The sequence below is a fragment of the Quercus robur genome, chromosome 4 (assembly GCF_932294415.1).
Source record: "Quercus robur chromosome 4, dhQueRobu3.1, whole genome shotgun sequence".
Classification (NCBI taxonomy): domain Eukaryota; kingdom Viridiplantae; phylum Streptophyta; class Magnoliopsida; order Fagales; family Fagaceae; genus Quercus; species Quercus robur.
This window is the reverse complement of record NC_065537.1, coordinates 41,781,004-41,795,832: the sequence shown is the minus strand read 5'-3', so window position 1 is coordinate 41,795,832 and position 14,829 is coordinate 41,781,004. Positions and strand designations below refer to the sequence as shown.

Below are 14,829 nucleotides of genomic sequence, written 5' to 3'. Positions count from 1 at the left end.
TTTTTCTATACTCACAGTAAAAAACACACAAAAAAAAAAAAGAAAAGAAAGAAATAATAATGAGGTGTCCTGGTTGAGGACTGAGGGGGCCGCACTGCAAATCACGCGGGCCTCTGAGTATCAGAATTCTGAACAATACGGAGATCATGAGTGGGCCCCAGCGCTGAGAATCTCAGTAACAACCTCCCTTATTAAATAAATAAAGAATTCTTTCAGATGTTTGCAATTTCATCCTTCTCTCCTACTCTCTCTCTCTATTCTATATTTCTATATATATATTCTGAGACTTCTCTCCCTCTATATTTCTTGCTCTCTTAACCATCTCTTTCCCTCAAATTGGTGATTATTCCATCTGGGTTTTCCTTCTTTTCTCAAATTGATCAGTGTTGATTAATTGGTTTCCATTTCTAGGTTTGTCATGCCTAATACAACACCACCTTATTTTATTGTACATTTTTTAAGCCCTATATATAATTATTTGTCATGACTCTAGTTTAATAAATTTTTTTTTTTTTTTTTTTGGTTGGTTCAATGTCAATATCCTTATAATCATTCTCTTTTTTGGGCTTTTATTGATGCAGACAAAGAGACCCAGAAGCAGCACTTGCAGTGTCTGAAAAATGTACGAGGAGACTGCTTGCTTTGATCAAAACCCCATGACAGAAGGTACAATATCAGTGGATGGGTTTTCTGTCCCACTCCCAAACAACAACTTTGAAGTCAGGCTCTCAATGGAGGAGCTCTCTTACCATCACCATAACAACCACACCCCTTGCCATGAAGATGTTGCTATCGATATGGGGCTCCAACAGCACCTAGCATTCAACAACAACACCAACAACACAACAACCGATCTTAACAATACCCATTTGATTGACAACTCATACAACCTCCACGAGATGCAAGGTATGGATGGTTTCAACTATCATCAGCAACAACAGCACCAAATCGACATCCAAAATGGGCACCAAGGCTTTGATTGTAGTTCCTATCCGGCGACAACACCGGACCTTCTCAATCTTTTCAACATGCCCAGATGTTCAGCTTCAACTTTCATGCCTAATTCATCCATAACCTTCTCAAACCCAACTCTCCAGAATCCCACAAACAATTATCCAAGCAGTTTTCTTGGAGGAGAAGTTCCAACAGTAACAGATAGCCCCTCTGGTGGGTCTGTTTACTATGACCCAGTTTTCCATTTAAACCACCTGCCCCAACAGCCTCCTTTGTTCAGGGAATTGTTTCAGTCTCTACCCAATGGCTACACCTTGCCTGGCTCAAGAAATGGTTCCTTGTTTGGCACAACTGGAGTAGTAGTTGATGACACAGAGGGTTGTTTGTACCAAGATGATGGGGATGCGAGGCAGTTTGAGAATGTCCTCGAGTTCACTGGAAAAGCCAGAGATGGAGAGACAAAACACTTTGCAACTGAGCGCCATAGGAGACAACACTTGAACCAGAAATACACGGCCTTGAGAAGCCTTGTCCCTAACCCTACTAAGGTATCCAATTCATTTCATTTCATTAATCACTTTTGCGGAATTTGAAAGAGGTGATTCAATTTGTGTTTTTCTTTGATGTGTTTTTCTTTGATGTGTTTTATTTTATGAAGACTGATAGGGCATCTGTGGTGGGAGATGCCATAGAATATATCAAAGAGCTTTTGAGGACAGTCAATGAGTTAAAATTGCTGGTAGAGAAAAAGAGATGTGGGAGAGAGAGAAGCAAGAGGCTTAAGACCGAATCTGAGTATGGGTCTGGGGATTTGGAGAACTGTAGCATGAAGCCACTTGGTGGTGACACTGACCAGTCCTACAATGGGTCTTTGAGAAGCTCATGGCTTCAGAGAAAATCCAAAGACACTGAGGTTGATGTTCGTATCATCGACGATGAGGTTACCATCAAGCTAGTCCAGCGTAAGAACAATTGCTTGCTATTTGTTTCTAAAGTCCTCGACGACCTTCAGCTTGATCTTCACCATGTTGCCGGAGGCCACATTGGTGATTTCTACAGCTTCTTATTCAACACCAAGGTTAGTAACCAATATACTATGTATGTCTACATGAATGTCCTTGTCAAAATTAGTTTTTGTGCCATAAAATTTGGGTTCAGTTTAACATTATAAATTTATGTTTGGATTTGTTTTTTTGGTTTAATTTGTCAGATATATGAAGGGTCTTCTGTGTATGCAAGTGCTATAGCCAACAAGCTGATTGAGGTTGTGGACAAACAGTGTGCAGCAATTCAACCTACCAGTAGCTATTAGGGTTGGAGACGATAGAAAGGAAGTCTTTTGAGTTTAATTTAGTGTTCAATATATGTGATAGTAAATACTAGTAGTATAAGTACTAATTAATAAAGTTGGTGGTAGGAAAGGTATACATGAACTTGGTTCAATATGTATTCCTTGTTTTCAAAGTTGAATGTTATGTATGTTTGGTGCTCTGGTTAGCTACTGACCTACTCGTTCATTTTGTAATAGAATCTATATCAAATTCCTGGACATTTTATGGGTAAACTTAGATACAAATCTGAAGTTGTTCTACATTAATTTCACAAATAAAATTTAATCATTTGTTTGCATTGACCAATCAGTCACATGATTGAATTGAATTGAATTATTATTGGAAAAGATAATACTATTTTTGCTACATTAATCAATACAATCACATGTAGTTGAACTCAATTGAGAAATTTAAAGTACAACACTTAAATAACTATATTTGAGTTTTACTTTGTTTTAAAATTATGGTGCTTTAGATGAGATGAGAAGTTCTGCTTTCAACTCAAACTTTAAAAAATTAAAATAGGACTCTTCTTTAATTTTTTTTTTTAAATTCTTATTAGACATAATATAAAATCAGAAGCAGAGATGCGTGTATGAATTGAAATAAGAGAATGCATGGATAAATTTATTAGTATAATTTTTTTAGAAGAATAAGTTTATTAGTAGAGCACCTAAAGTTGAGTATAGTATATATATTTGTTTTGCTGAATAAGTATATACCTGTTTGTTGTTATTTTTGTTTTATAAGGTATGTTTCTAACTGGGGTAGACGGGGGAGAGGAAAGGAGAAGGGAAAAGAACGAACGTGATCGGAATATATTCCATTTTAAACAAATAGGATTATAGGATATTTTACTCTTCAATTCTTCCATAATTTTCAAGACTTGGTTCTTCCCATTGAGTTTTCATATATAGTTGCTTCGTACCTGTATCAGTGTGCAAATTAAAAATACTCTTACATATTTGAGCAATAAAAGGAGGCCAAGTATATTATTAGGAAATGGTGTAGCTATTGTATGGGGCAAAATACGTGTTTAAGAGATCATCAGCATGGCAATTCCTTCAACAGACTTGCATTTTATGATTGTTGTCTCTATTATAATTTTGAGTATCAGATAGGAGAGGTCTTAGTTGTATACATGAATTGATAAAGTGGGGGCTAGTAATAGGTTTGATAAATTAACAACATTTTGAAGAAAATTCTCTTTTCCTAGATCTTCTTTGACGAATATGGACTTGACTAGTAGTACCAAGCACATAAAATATAGTGGTGAATTGGGTGCACTCAGCCTCAGAAGAGCATATGTAATGATCAACAAGCTAAGTCATGGTCTTGAATTTTTCCCTTATTAAACATCAGTGGTCTTCACTCACTGGCTATTCTCAAGTGTCTTATTTATGGTTGATCAAAGCAGAAAGACCATGGCCAAATAAGAAATATCACTACCACATTAAGGTCCATTGCTGGACCAATCCTGCCTAAAAATTTCCAAATCTGAAACACCAGTTTTTGACTTTCATTTGTCAAGTTTTAATTCTTCACTGCCAAAGGAGAAATACCATAGATGTGGTGAAAGATAAGTTTTTAATTTTTGACTATTTTTCCATTATCTATACTGGCGCAAATCCTCACAGTCTAGAACCTATCATTGAAGCAGTGGACAAAAGTGTTATTGATCATATGAATGCTGAGCTTCTTTAGGAATTCAGAGCTGAGGAGGTGGCCAAAGCCTTACACCAAATGTACCCAACCAAAGCACCTGGCCCGACTGCATGCTTGCCTTTTTAATTTCTATCGAACATATTGGCATGTTATAGGTGAAGAAGTGTTATTTCTACTGTCCTAGAAACTTTAAACTCTGGCCACATGCTTAGGAAAATGAACTAACACTCACCTAGCCCCTCATTCGATGCCATATATAAATTAATGTCTAAAGTGCTAGTTAATAGGCTTAAAAAATTCTACCATATGTGATTAGTGATACAAAGAGCGCTTTTGGGCCTGGAAAACTAATCACACAGATTATGTGCTAGTTGCATGCTGTCCCTTTAGCATGGTAGAGATAATGGTGAACGCTCAGAAGTATAAATGTGAGGAAAGCCAGTGGTAGTGAGAGCAAGAAGAGGAAGAGGAAGAGTCAAAAGATGATCTAAGATGAAGTTGGAGAACCTACAATCGTTAGAGAAGCCTAGCCATGAAAAAAAGAAGTCAGGGGGTACCCTACCCAACAACAGGTTCACGATATATATATATATATATAGGCGTTCAAATGCATCACTTGACCATGTTCTCATGTAAATAAATCACGGCATTTCTTCAAGTGGCTTGGAAAGCACAGAATACCCCCGTACTAGAGAGGCTAAAAGACAAGTATTGCTTATTCCACCACGACCTTAGCTTAACACCAAGGATTGTTTTGACATGAAGGAATAAATAGAAACTTCTATTAGACAAGGAAAGCTATAAAGTTTCGTTGGGTGGAGGAAAGAGTTGTGAACGAATCAAGACCAGGAGGCACAGGGGTAAGATGAGGAACAAAGCTAGGAAGCCAACTAAAGAAATAAGGGTATTGTAGAAGAATTAGTTGGAAGGGTGTTGAGCTCATCCAAGAATGCCTACACGAGGCGAGGCAAAATGTCTTATTGACCCAAAATTCAAACAAAAGTCCTCGACTAGATGAGTTTTCAAGTACATTCATAGAAACTGACCCAGGGGGTATAACATCCTCATGATGATGCTCTGATCAATATCTTGTTGATAGAAAATTACAAGATTGTAAGAATCACAACCTGACGGGGACTACTTTGGATTCTTTTTTTTAATATGAATAAGGAGAAGGAATCTCTTGATTACTGATGGGTCAGGAAATCCTGCTCATCCAAACATGGTAATGGACGAGGAATGAGCCAGAAATGAGGCATTTATTACTTGAGCCGTAATGATTAGACAAAGTAAAGAGAGCAACAACTCAGAGGTCTCCATATCTCGGCATTAACTATAAGAGGCGTTACCTAGATAAGGAATTAAACCACCATTAATGGCCCTCCAACGGCTAAAAAAATGGAAGCTTATATAAAGCACATCCAACCTAAGGTAAAAGGATCATCTCAGAAACAACCTTATCAACACAAATACTCAATTCTCTCTCTCTCTCTCTCTCTCTCTCTCTCTCTCTCTCTCTCTCTCTCAGAGGCTCATTGGCTAGCACTAGGGGTGTTCACCAAATCTCACAAACCACAAAAATCGCACCAAAACCACCCGCAAAAGGGCATAACCGTACCGCATTATAAGTAACAATGTACCGCACCGCATGGTACAGTATGGTTTGCAGTTTTATAATTAAAAAACCGCACAAACCGCACTGTACCCTCTCTATATATTAATATATTTATTTATTTTTAATATTAAATATATTATTAATAGTTCAATAACCCTAGTTTTCAAAAAAAAAAAAAAAAAAAAAAGTTTGATAACCCTAGCAAGTGTTGACTAGGAAAGCTAACCTAAAATAAAAAAAATTAGCTCAATAGTTTAAAACTTGGCACAAAACAAAGAGAAATATTAGTTTTGGGTTGGGTAGGAAAAACCCAAAATTTGAAAAATATAACGACTTCAAGGCGTTCAAGCCGAATCTTATACTTCACACTGCACATGTGACTGAAAAAATGAGGTATGATGCAGTTATGGTTTTAGCTAAACTTTAAACCACACCACACCATACATGTGACCACAAAAATAAAGTGTGGTACAGTTATGGTTTTAACTAAATCGTACTGCAAAGTGCGATGCTAAAAATAGCCCAAAACCACACCGCATTGCACCGCGAACACCCCTAGCTGGCACCACGCCAGTAACCTATCCGTTTCACTTTCTTATCATCTTGTAAGTTACGCCGGAGCCACCTGGATGTCTCCAACTACTGATGATTTTGGCATCATCAATTACAAATCTCAAGGTAGAAATATTTTTTTTCCAGAATCTAAGGAACTTATAATGGAGTCAAAATTAATTCAATTTTTATAGGAAACGAAAGAAAAATATATGAAATAATATTTATTCATGAATAATGAAAATTACATAAAAAATTTAAATAAAATTAAGTTACAAAACTTTGACCCTAGATTCAATCTGGAAAAGAAAATTATACAGTTATGTTTCTTATTTTATTCTAAAAAAGAAAATGAAAAGGAGTTTAAAATGAAAAGACCTAACCTATCTCCAACATACTAAATATTGGGTTAAGTTCTAGTAGGAAAGGTGTTATGCACCCAACCCGCATAACATAAGTTGGTCTCCTAAAGTAAAGTATAATGGCCAAAGTAAATAATTCACCCATCCTAATTTCCTAACATACAATTACATGATAAGGGAATAAAATAGCAAGATAACTAAAAATTACTTCAAGCATAGAAATTTTGCACAATTGAAAATATAGATTGCGTGAAGTTCATCGTGGAGCCATGAAAAAGAGGAAGTGGGTCTTAAGAATGAATTTATTAATGAAAAATGATTTGATGATTGAGCCCACCCATGAGGTGAGAGAGATAAGGGTCATGAGTCCATCATGTGATGGTAATGTCATGGACTAGAGCCCAATTCATGAGCTAACAAGATTAGAGCCTTGAGTCCATCTTCTAAAGTGGCAAGATTTGGGCCTTAAGCCTATCCCGTGAAGTGGTGAAGAATAGTATATAGGCTATGAGTCCAATTTAAAATCTAAGTATAGAGTTTAGACTCAATTCGTGAAAAGTCAAAAAATAATGTGGTCTACAAGTCCATTACATGATGCAGATAAAATGTTGGTCATGAGATCAATCACATGATTCTTGAATCTCTTTAATATATATATATATATATATATAGAGAGAGAGAGATCAACAAATGTAATTACTCCCACTCCAATGTATGTAGTTTCACGACTACTTGTGCAAGCTCCTGCTTATCATACTGTGGTTTAGAGCAGGCTTTATAGCACCCACTATGCATTTAGCAAAATATATTTCATGCAATTGTTGATCAAGTGATAACTTAGTAGTAATGACATCCTTTGTAGTATTTCATGTCTGTAATTGAAACCCCACCTCTCTTTTTCCCACGACATATATATATATATATATATATATATATATAGACAAAACTTAAATACTGCACCTTATCTAAGGCTCCCCCTTTAAAATTTAGTTATATAACTAGTTAGCAAATATACTACACGACATTAGAAAAACACATTTTATTTCCCACGTTTGGAAAAAAAAAAAAAAAAGACCCAACCCTTTCTCTTTCCCTTTCATTGAACGCAAGAACAAGAAGCAACTTTCTGAACCCCCTCTTCTCACTTTTCTAGAAATCAAGTACTCATACCCTCTTGAACAAAAATCAAACAATTTTGAATTGGACCTAGTTTACTTAACAGTTGGTTCATATTAAGGACACAATGGAAGGAATTAGTTTAATAAGGGTCAATGTCCACAACGGTTCACTCTAACAACACTGACCTGATAGTAGCCTTTTCCCTTTTGGCGGCTCCACTCATCTATTAGTTATTTCAATATAGCCTTTGCGTCACCCCCTTCAAGATCCGACCAAAAAGCCGCAACTCATTTGATCTCATACTCAATGAGCTACACCTGATTACTTGGGGTGGTGGTTAACTCTGATACCAGATGTACAAACTCATTGGTAGAACTCACCCTTGAAAACCGGTTTGCAAGGAAATGTTGCCCAAGAACTTATAAACACATGGTTAAGCTTACACTCAATCCATATGAGACGCTAGGATCATAACATGTATTAATTATACATTAAACCCATTTGTGGTGATGGGTTTATTAGTTCGATGGGAGGCCCAGTTTGTTTAGCAATGGATTTGTATTAGGATCTAATGCTTTTCTTCATTCATGATTTGGATTCGGCAACGAAAGCCTTGGAGTTCGACATTCGATTTTGAATTCCAAGCTCACCACCAGTTAGAGCCACCTGACCAATATTATTTGATTTCTATTCAAGAGGGTATAGGTGCTTGATTTCTAGCTAATTAAGAGAGAAGAGGGGTTTGAAAGATTTGCTTCTTGTTCTTGAGTTCAACGAAAGGGAAAAGAGAATGAGTTGGGTTTTCTCAGCTGTGGGAAATAGAATGTATTTTATTAACGTCATGTAGTGTAGCTGTTAAGTAGTCATATTGTTAAATTTTAAAAAGTGAACTTAAAGTACAGGACATAAGGTACTATATTTTATCTTATATTTATTGTTCTAGTTATATTTTGTGTTACTATACAAAAATTATACATTTTTTAGACTGTTGATTTATATTAGATCTAAAAAGATGAAAATCATAAACTACCATATATTTGACACCTCAGCAACAAACACCTCATTGGTTAAATTTTGGTATTCCCAAAACTCTTTCTCTCTCTCTCTCTACAAGTAGAAAAAGAAAGATTACACACTTTTATCTTGGACCAAGAAGATGGTGCAAAGAAATCCTTTTTTTCACAACATGGTGACTTTCATAAACAATATTGATATCCATCATTCATCCTTTAGCAACCATATTCAATGTTAGTTTGGATCTTTTGCAAGTATTCATAGCATTTAAACGAAGGTAACTGTAACTCATTCACCATGACGTGCTGAACATCGACCAGATGGCAGAAGTTTTTAAAGCTAGAAATAACTTGTGGACCAAATTTTTTTAGAAATTATTAGGATCCAGCCCTTGGTAACAATTGCAAAATTTAAAGAATTGGGAAGTTGTAACGCCCAATGCTGTAGAACTTCTCCAGAATTTATGTGAGGAAGGTGTAACGCCTTGAACACACAATTTCAATCAATGAGGTGTTTATTGCTGATTTATGATTCAATCTGAAAGAGGTTTGAGACTTTTCAACGGTTACAACCAAGATGAATGAAAGGTCTAAAAAATGAGTTTATAGTGTAGATAGCTTAATAACTAGTGAGAAAATCGTGTAATGCACTAGTTAGTCTAGTAAAAACTTGCTTTATCTAATATCTATATATATATATATATATATATTTCTTTTATTTTGTATATAAATATGAAAATTTAAACTTTCGATAGTTTTTTTTTTTTTTTTTTTTGGAGAAAAAAGTAAGAGAATTTTATTGAACCAAATCCGATTGAAATACACTATCCAAATCACTAGGTAGGGATTCTACCCATACATCCATGTCTGCAGATAAAACTACTCTCCTAGCTAAAGCATGAGCTAACCTATTCCCTTCTCGTCGAACATGGCTGAACTTGCAAGACCGAAGAGACGCCCCTAAACTCTTGCAATCATCAATCACATGACCAAATAAAGTGCTACACCTCTTCAACATATTCAAAGCAGCAAGAACCCTTGCACAATCCCCCTCTATCTCCACATCAAACAAGCTAAGCTCCTTAGCAAATAACAATGCACGACGAGTAGCCATGGCCTCCGCCAGCTCCACTGATTGAACCGGAGGAATTTTGTGACTCAATGCAGCAATAATTTGTCCCTAAAAATATGGAACACCATTCCAATACCCACACATCCAGAAGCTTCAAAGAAGGCCGCATCAAAGTTACCTTTGTATACCAACTCCAACGGCAGAGACCATTTCACCTGAACATGCCGAGTAGCAACCTGTGATGATTGATGATTCGCATTGAGAAATTTTTGGATTGAACTTTTATGTGGTTCAGAAATGCTCTAAACCTTACGTTTAACTCGAAAAAAAAAAAAAAAAAAAAAAAAAAAAAAAAAAAAAAAAAAAAAAAAACCCTTGAGAACAACCCGGTAAAAATATATTTTCAACTCTATTTAAAACGTCTAAAAAATATGACACTTTCCTACTAATCCATGTATTCCAAAAAAAAAAAAAAAAAAATTGAGCTTCATCACACATGCAAAGCTTTTGTGATGAGGCTATTTAGATATTATGATGAGGCTAAAATATAAATAATACTACAACCACAAACTATTAATGTGACAAATTTTTACTGGATCTCATCTAGACCCACCACTAATATCAATTTTTATATACCAATAATCATACACCATATTAGCAATTTATTAAATTATTATTAATAACTACCATAATTACCACCATCAACTTTTGGTATAATGGTCAAAGTTTCCAAGAATGAAATTCACTCAAATATAAACTTAGATTAAACTTACCATAATTATCAAAGTTCATATTTAATATTTTATGATTTTGTTTTTATATTAATTAAATATATAGTTATAGTAATTATTAATAGGTTTTTTTTTTTTTGAGAAAGTATTAATAGGTATTAATGTTGGTTGTATTTTGTATATGAAATTATCTAGTTTATTACTATTTAAAGAAAATATTAAAAATCTACAACTCTTGGCTATCACTTTGAATAAAATAATAAAAATCCACATCACTAAAGGAGATTATGTGCCTTTTGCTTCACCTATATATAACCATTCTTTGGAGGGGTTGAAGTAGTCCAATTGCAAAGTAAATAACATATTTAGTACTATATCTGAGCTATCCTGCCAATCTATTAACTCATCAGTAATGGAGAAATCGTCCTTCAAGTTGGCTATCTTAGTGGCACTCCTAGTTTTTGCATCTTGTTAGTCTCTCTCCCTCTCTCCCTCTCTCCCTCTCTCTCTCTCTCTCTCTCTCTCTCTTAATAAATAAATTGCATGTATTTCTCTCAAATATATTTGAAGTAACAAAAATTTAAAAAAAAAAACCTGCAGGTGCAGAGATAGGAGCTGAAGCAAGGAACGTAGTTATACTAAGATGCAATGAAAATGTCGACTGCAAATATACTTGTCATCATTGTCAATGCTTATGTAAGGACACTTGGTGTAAATGCCCGAATGAGCCACCAGCATCCTTATAATTAGCTGAAGCTATTATCCAGGATTGAGGGCAATGATGAATAAATTGAAAGCTTCAAATTTGTTGCTGTTCTTCTCCCCTCTAATTTTCTTCCATTCCTTTCTTGCATATGTGATACCTCTTGGTTTTGTTTTGTTATTTTTTTGTTTTTCTAACTAATAGTGTTCCATCGAAAATAAGAACTGAAGTCCATTCCTTGGATAGTCTTAATGGAAATTTTCACAGGCGTGATTGTGCACCACCAGAAATTATTCAATGCACTCGAACGACCACATCAACAGTGCCTAATGATCCTCTCACATTCAAAATATATTGATATGTTAGCTCAATTATTTGAGTCAAATCCTAATCACAATAAGTCACAACATATTAATAAAATAAAATAAAATAAAATTTTCACTCAACATCAACCATGATCGCTAACATTTCCAACTCTGGCATCGACAGAGTCCTGAAGCTTCTTTCTCTTTATCTGTCATGAATTTAAAACCAATCTTTGAGCGGATGTGGGTTTGCATTTGTGCTACGAGACTGTTAGCCGTGAGTTCTTACAATATGATTCTTATCTTTTTCTTATTCACAGATTTGGGTTATGATAATTAAAAATAAAAAATAAAAGTTTTTCTCTTTTAATTATTTGAAGAAAATAAAAAGGTGTTTTTATCAAAGAACTAGCGGAGTTGTTATTTAATTGTTTGGAACAATTGGATTTCTCGGTTGTGTTCATTATTTTGGATTTGTTAGGTGACCTTGTATCAGGAGTGTGCATAAGTCGAGTTAAAAAGTTTTTATAACCCAACTTATCATAATGGGTTAAAAAAAATCTAACCCATCACAAGGGTCCATCCCAACCTAACCCACATGGATCGGGTTGAGTTGGGATGGATAGTGTTTTTATTATTATTATTATTATTATTATTATTAATAAATTGAGCATTAGAATAACATCACAAAAAAAAAGCAAATTTATAATACCCTTAGCTTATACATATGTCTTCTCATATTAATTTTTGGTTTCTTTGTTTTTGTTTTTGTTTTTTAAAAAAAAAAAAAAAATTTGTCATAACTGGGATTGTGACTTAAGATGTAACGCAAATAATTGGCACTCATATCCAGTATATTATAGAATGGGATGACCATTAGGCATTGTTGATGTATAAAATGGGAAGTGTTTCCCTACATTAAATGCCCATTAAGACTCTTTAATGGTATTTTAAATAAGAATCATGTAAATGGGTGCCCTTAGGACAATCGTTAATAAAATATATTAGGAAAATTTAACCCCACTTTCATAGGAAATATAAAAAGCTGTCAGAAAAATTAGTTACTTTATCATTTTTCCATAAAAATATTTCTAAAAATAATTCCTAAACCAATGCCCTTGGAACATTTGTTAATATTTACCTTTAAATAAAAATCAACTTCTCACATGGATATATTACATAAATAATCTTGTAGATAAAGTGAAATTATTTTGTACACCTAGTCTACTATACATACCAATTCATCTAGCATCACAACTTTGTCACTTGCATGTATGTCAAGTTGTGGCAATGTTTGTACCCCAACTTATTGTATACATAAAGATAGGTCTTGTATGTGAGTCTTACCCGATGTATAGAATAATTTCTCATAAATAACTAGATCATTATTTTTTTTTTTTTTTTTTTGAGAAACAAACACATACACACATAAGGGAGATGGAAAGGGGTTCTAACATAAAGGTACACCATAACTAGATCAATTTTGGTGATAGAGTTGAGCTACTATTCTCATCCGCTCGTATTCCTCAAATTTTCCTTAAGGTTCGTTTGGTTGGGAGAATAGAGGTGAAAGGATAGAAATGGTTACTATTTTTGCATTTGGTGGTTAAAAATAGCAATTGGAGTGATTTAGACACCCCAATGTTTTTTTTTTTTTTTTTCTTTTAGCATTCATTATTAGGACACATATATTATAGATATATAGATATTGATTATTGGAAAAAATTTCCCTCCATTAGACTATTCTCTTTAATGGCCTCTTTTCTTTTCTTTTTTCGTTTCCTTTTTAATATCAACTTATCACATGGATGGAACTCAAAAACAAAAAACTTATCACACGAATATATAACGTAAATAATCTTGGAGAAATTACAACTTACCCACTTGTGATTTGGCCGAAATTTAAGTTGTCTACCTGTGATTTGAAATTTGACATTTTATTACCTGATGTTAGCTTAGTTAGAGTTTCATAACCCAACTTTGTTAAAAACATGGGTAAATATGTAATTTTGCTCTATTTTTTTGTCTCTTTCATCCAAAAACACAAAAAACATAATAATTCAATATCAAATAAGATCAAAAAGAATCCAGCGGAACACTTGCATCATTGGATTTCAATCCACAGGTAGATAACTCAAATTTCAGTCAGGTGTAGTGTCAAATTTTAAATTATAGGTAAAAAACTTAAATTTCGACCAAATCACAAGTGGATAAATTGTAATTTGCCTTTACAAAAATTCTCACTTCTCATAAATGACTCTACAATATTTGCTTCAACCAGAACTATTTAGAAACTTTCTAAACGTCTTTAATTTTCCACATACACTTTTTTTTTTTTTTTTTTTTTGAGAATCCACATACACTTTTATATAAAATAATTAATAAATGTAATTGCACCTACTCAATTATATGTTTTGCTATTGCTGGGTGTGAGTGGTAGCATATCATGCAGTTATTTAGAATAGTTTTTTTTTTTTTCACACTGCAATTTTTTATTAGTAGATAATGGAGAACGATAAGGTACAGTTCGAATCAAATCATTTGGTACCATAAAGATTGTTATTATTACTGACTATCACTTGAATCTTTACCCACTATACCTATAAGAAAAATGAATTTAATATCATATAAATATAATTAATAAAGATAATATCCAAAAAATCCACATGTACGAAGATTTTGTTGCCATTTATATTTATCTGCTTCATCCATATATATATCCATTGCTTGGAAGAGTCAAAGTAGTTCCATTGCGAAAAATAACATAACCAGTAATATATCTTACCATCCTGTCAATCCATCAACTCATAATTAATGGAGAATTCGTCCTTCAAGTTGGCTATCTTGGTGGCGCTCCTAGTTCTTGCATCTTGTTACTCTTCTCTCTCTCTCTCTCAACAAATCACTTGTTTTTTTCTCTCAAATTTAATTAGCAATGTGGTACATATTTTAAGTAAAAAAAAAATGCATGTGCAGAGATGCGAGCTGAAGCAAGGAACGTAGTTATCCTGAGATGCCATAAAGACGAAGAGTGCAAATTTTCTTGTTCACAATGTCAATGCGTATGTAAGAACACTTGGTGTAAATGCCCAGATGATCCACCGGCAACCTTAGCTGAAGCTATTACTATTGGACAACAACAACTTTTAAGGATAACATATAAAAGAGGTAGAGCATAATAGCTACTTCTTTGAGATGATAAAGAACTTAATAGCTACTTCTGATCAAGGTATAAAATGAATAAAATGTAATAATGTCTCGCTTATTAGCCATGATTGATAAGTGACTGTATTTCTATAAAATGTATTAAAGTATGCATTAAAGCTTTATATTTGTTGTTTTTCTTCTCCCCCTCTAATTTTCTTCCATTCTTTTCCTGAACATGTGATTCCTTTTTCTCATTTTCT

At 34.0% G+C, this 14,829-nt stretch overlaps 1 protein-coding gene across 1 annotated transcript; it reads left to right on the top strand.

Annotated features, from left to right (window-relative positions):
* Positions 1–322: 322 nt before the first annotated feature.
* Positions 323–2,544, top strand: LOC126724452 (transcription factor bHLH10-like). Its single transcript, XM_050428981.1, has 4 exons — positions 323–411; positions 582–1,502; positions 1,613–2,032; positions 2,165–2,544. The coding sequence occupies exons 2-4, from the start codon at positions 621–623 to the stop codon at positions 2,264–2,266; spliced, it is 1,404 nt and encodes a 467-aa protein (XP_050284938.1). The 5' UTR covers positions 323–411; positions 582–620; the 3' UTR covers positions 2,267–2,544.
* Positions 2,545–14,829: the final 12,285 nt, after the last annotated feature.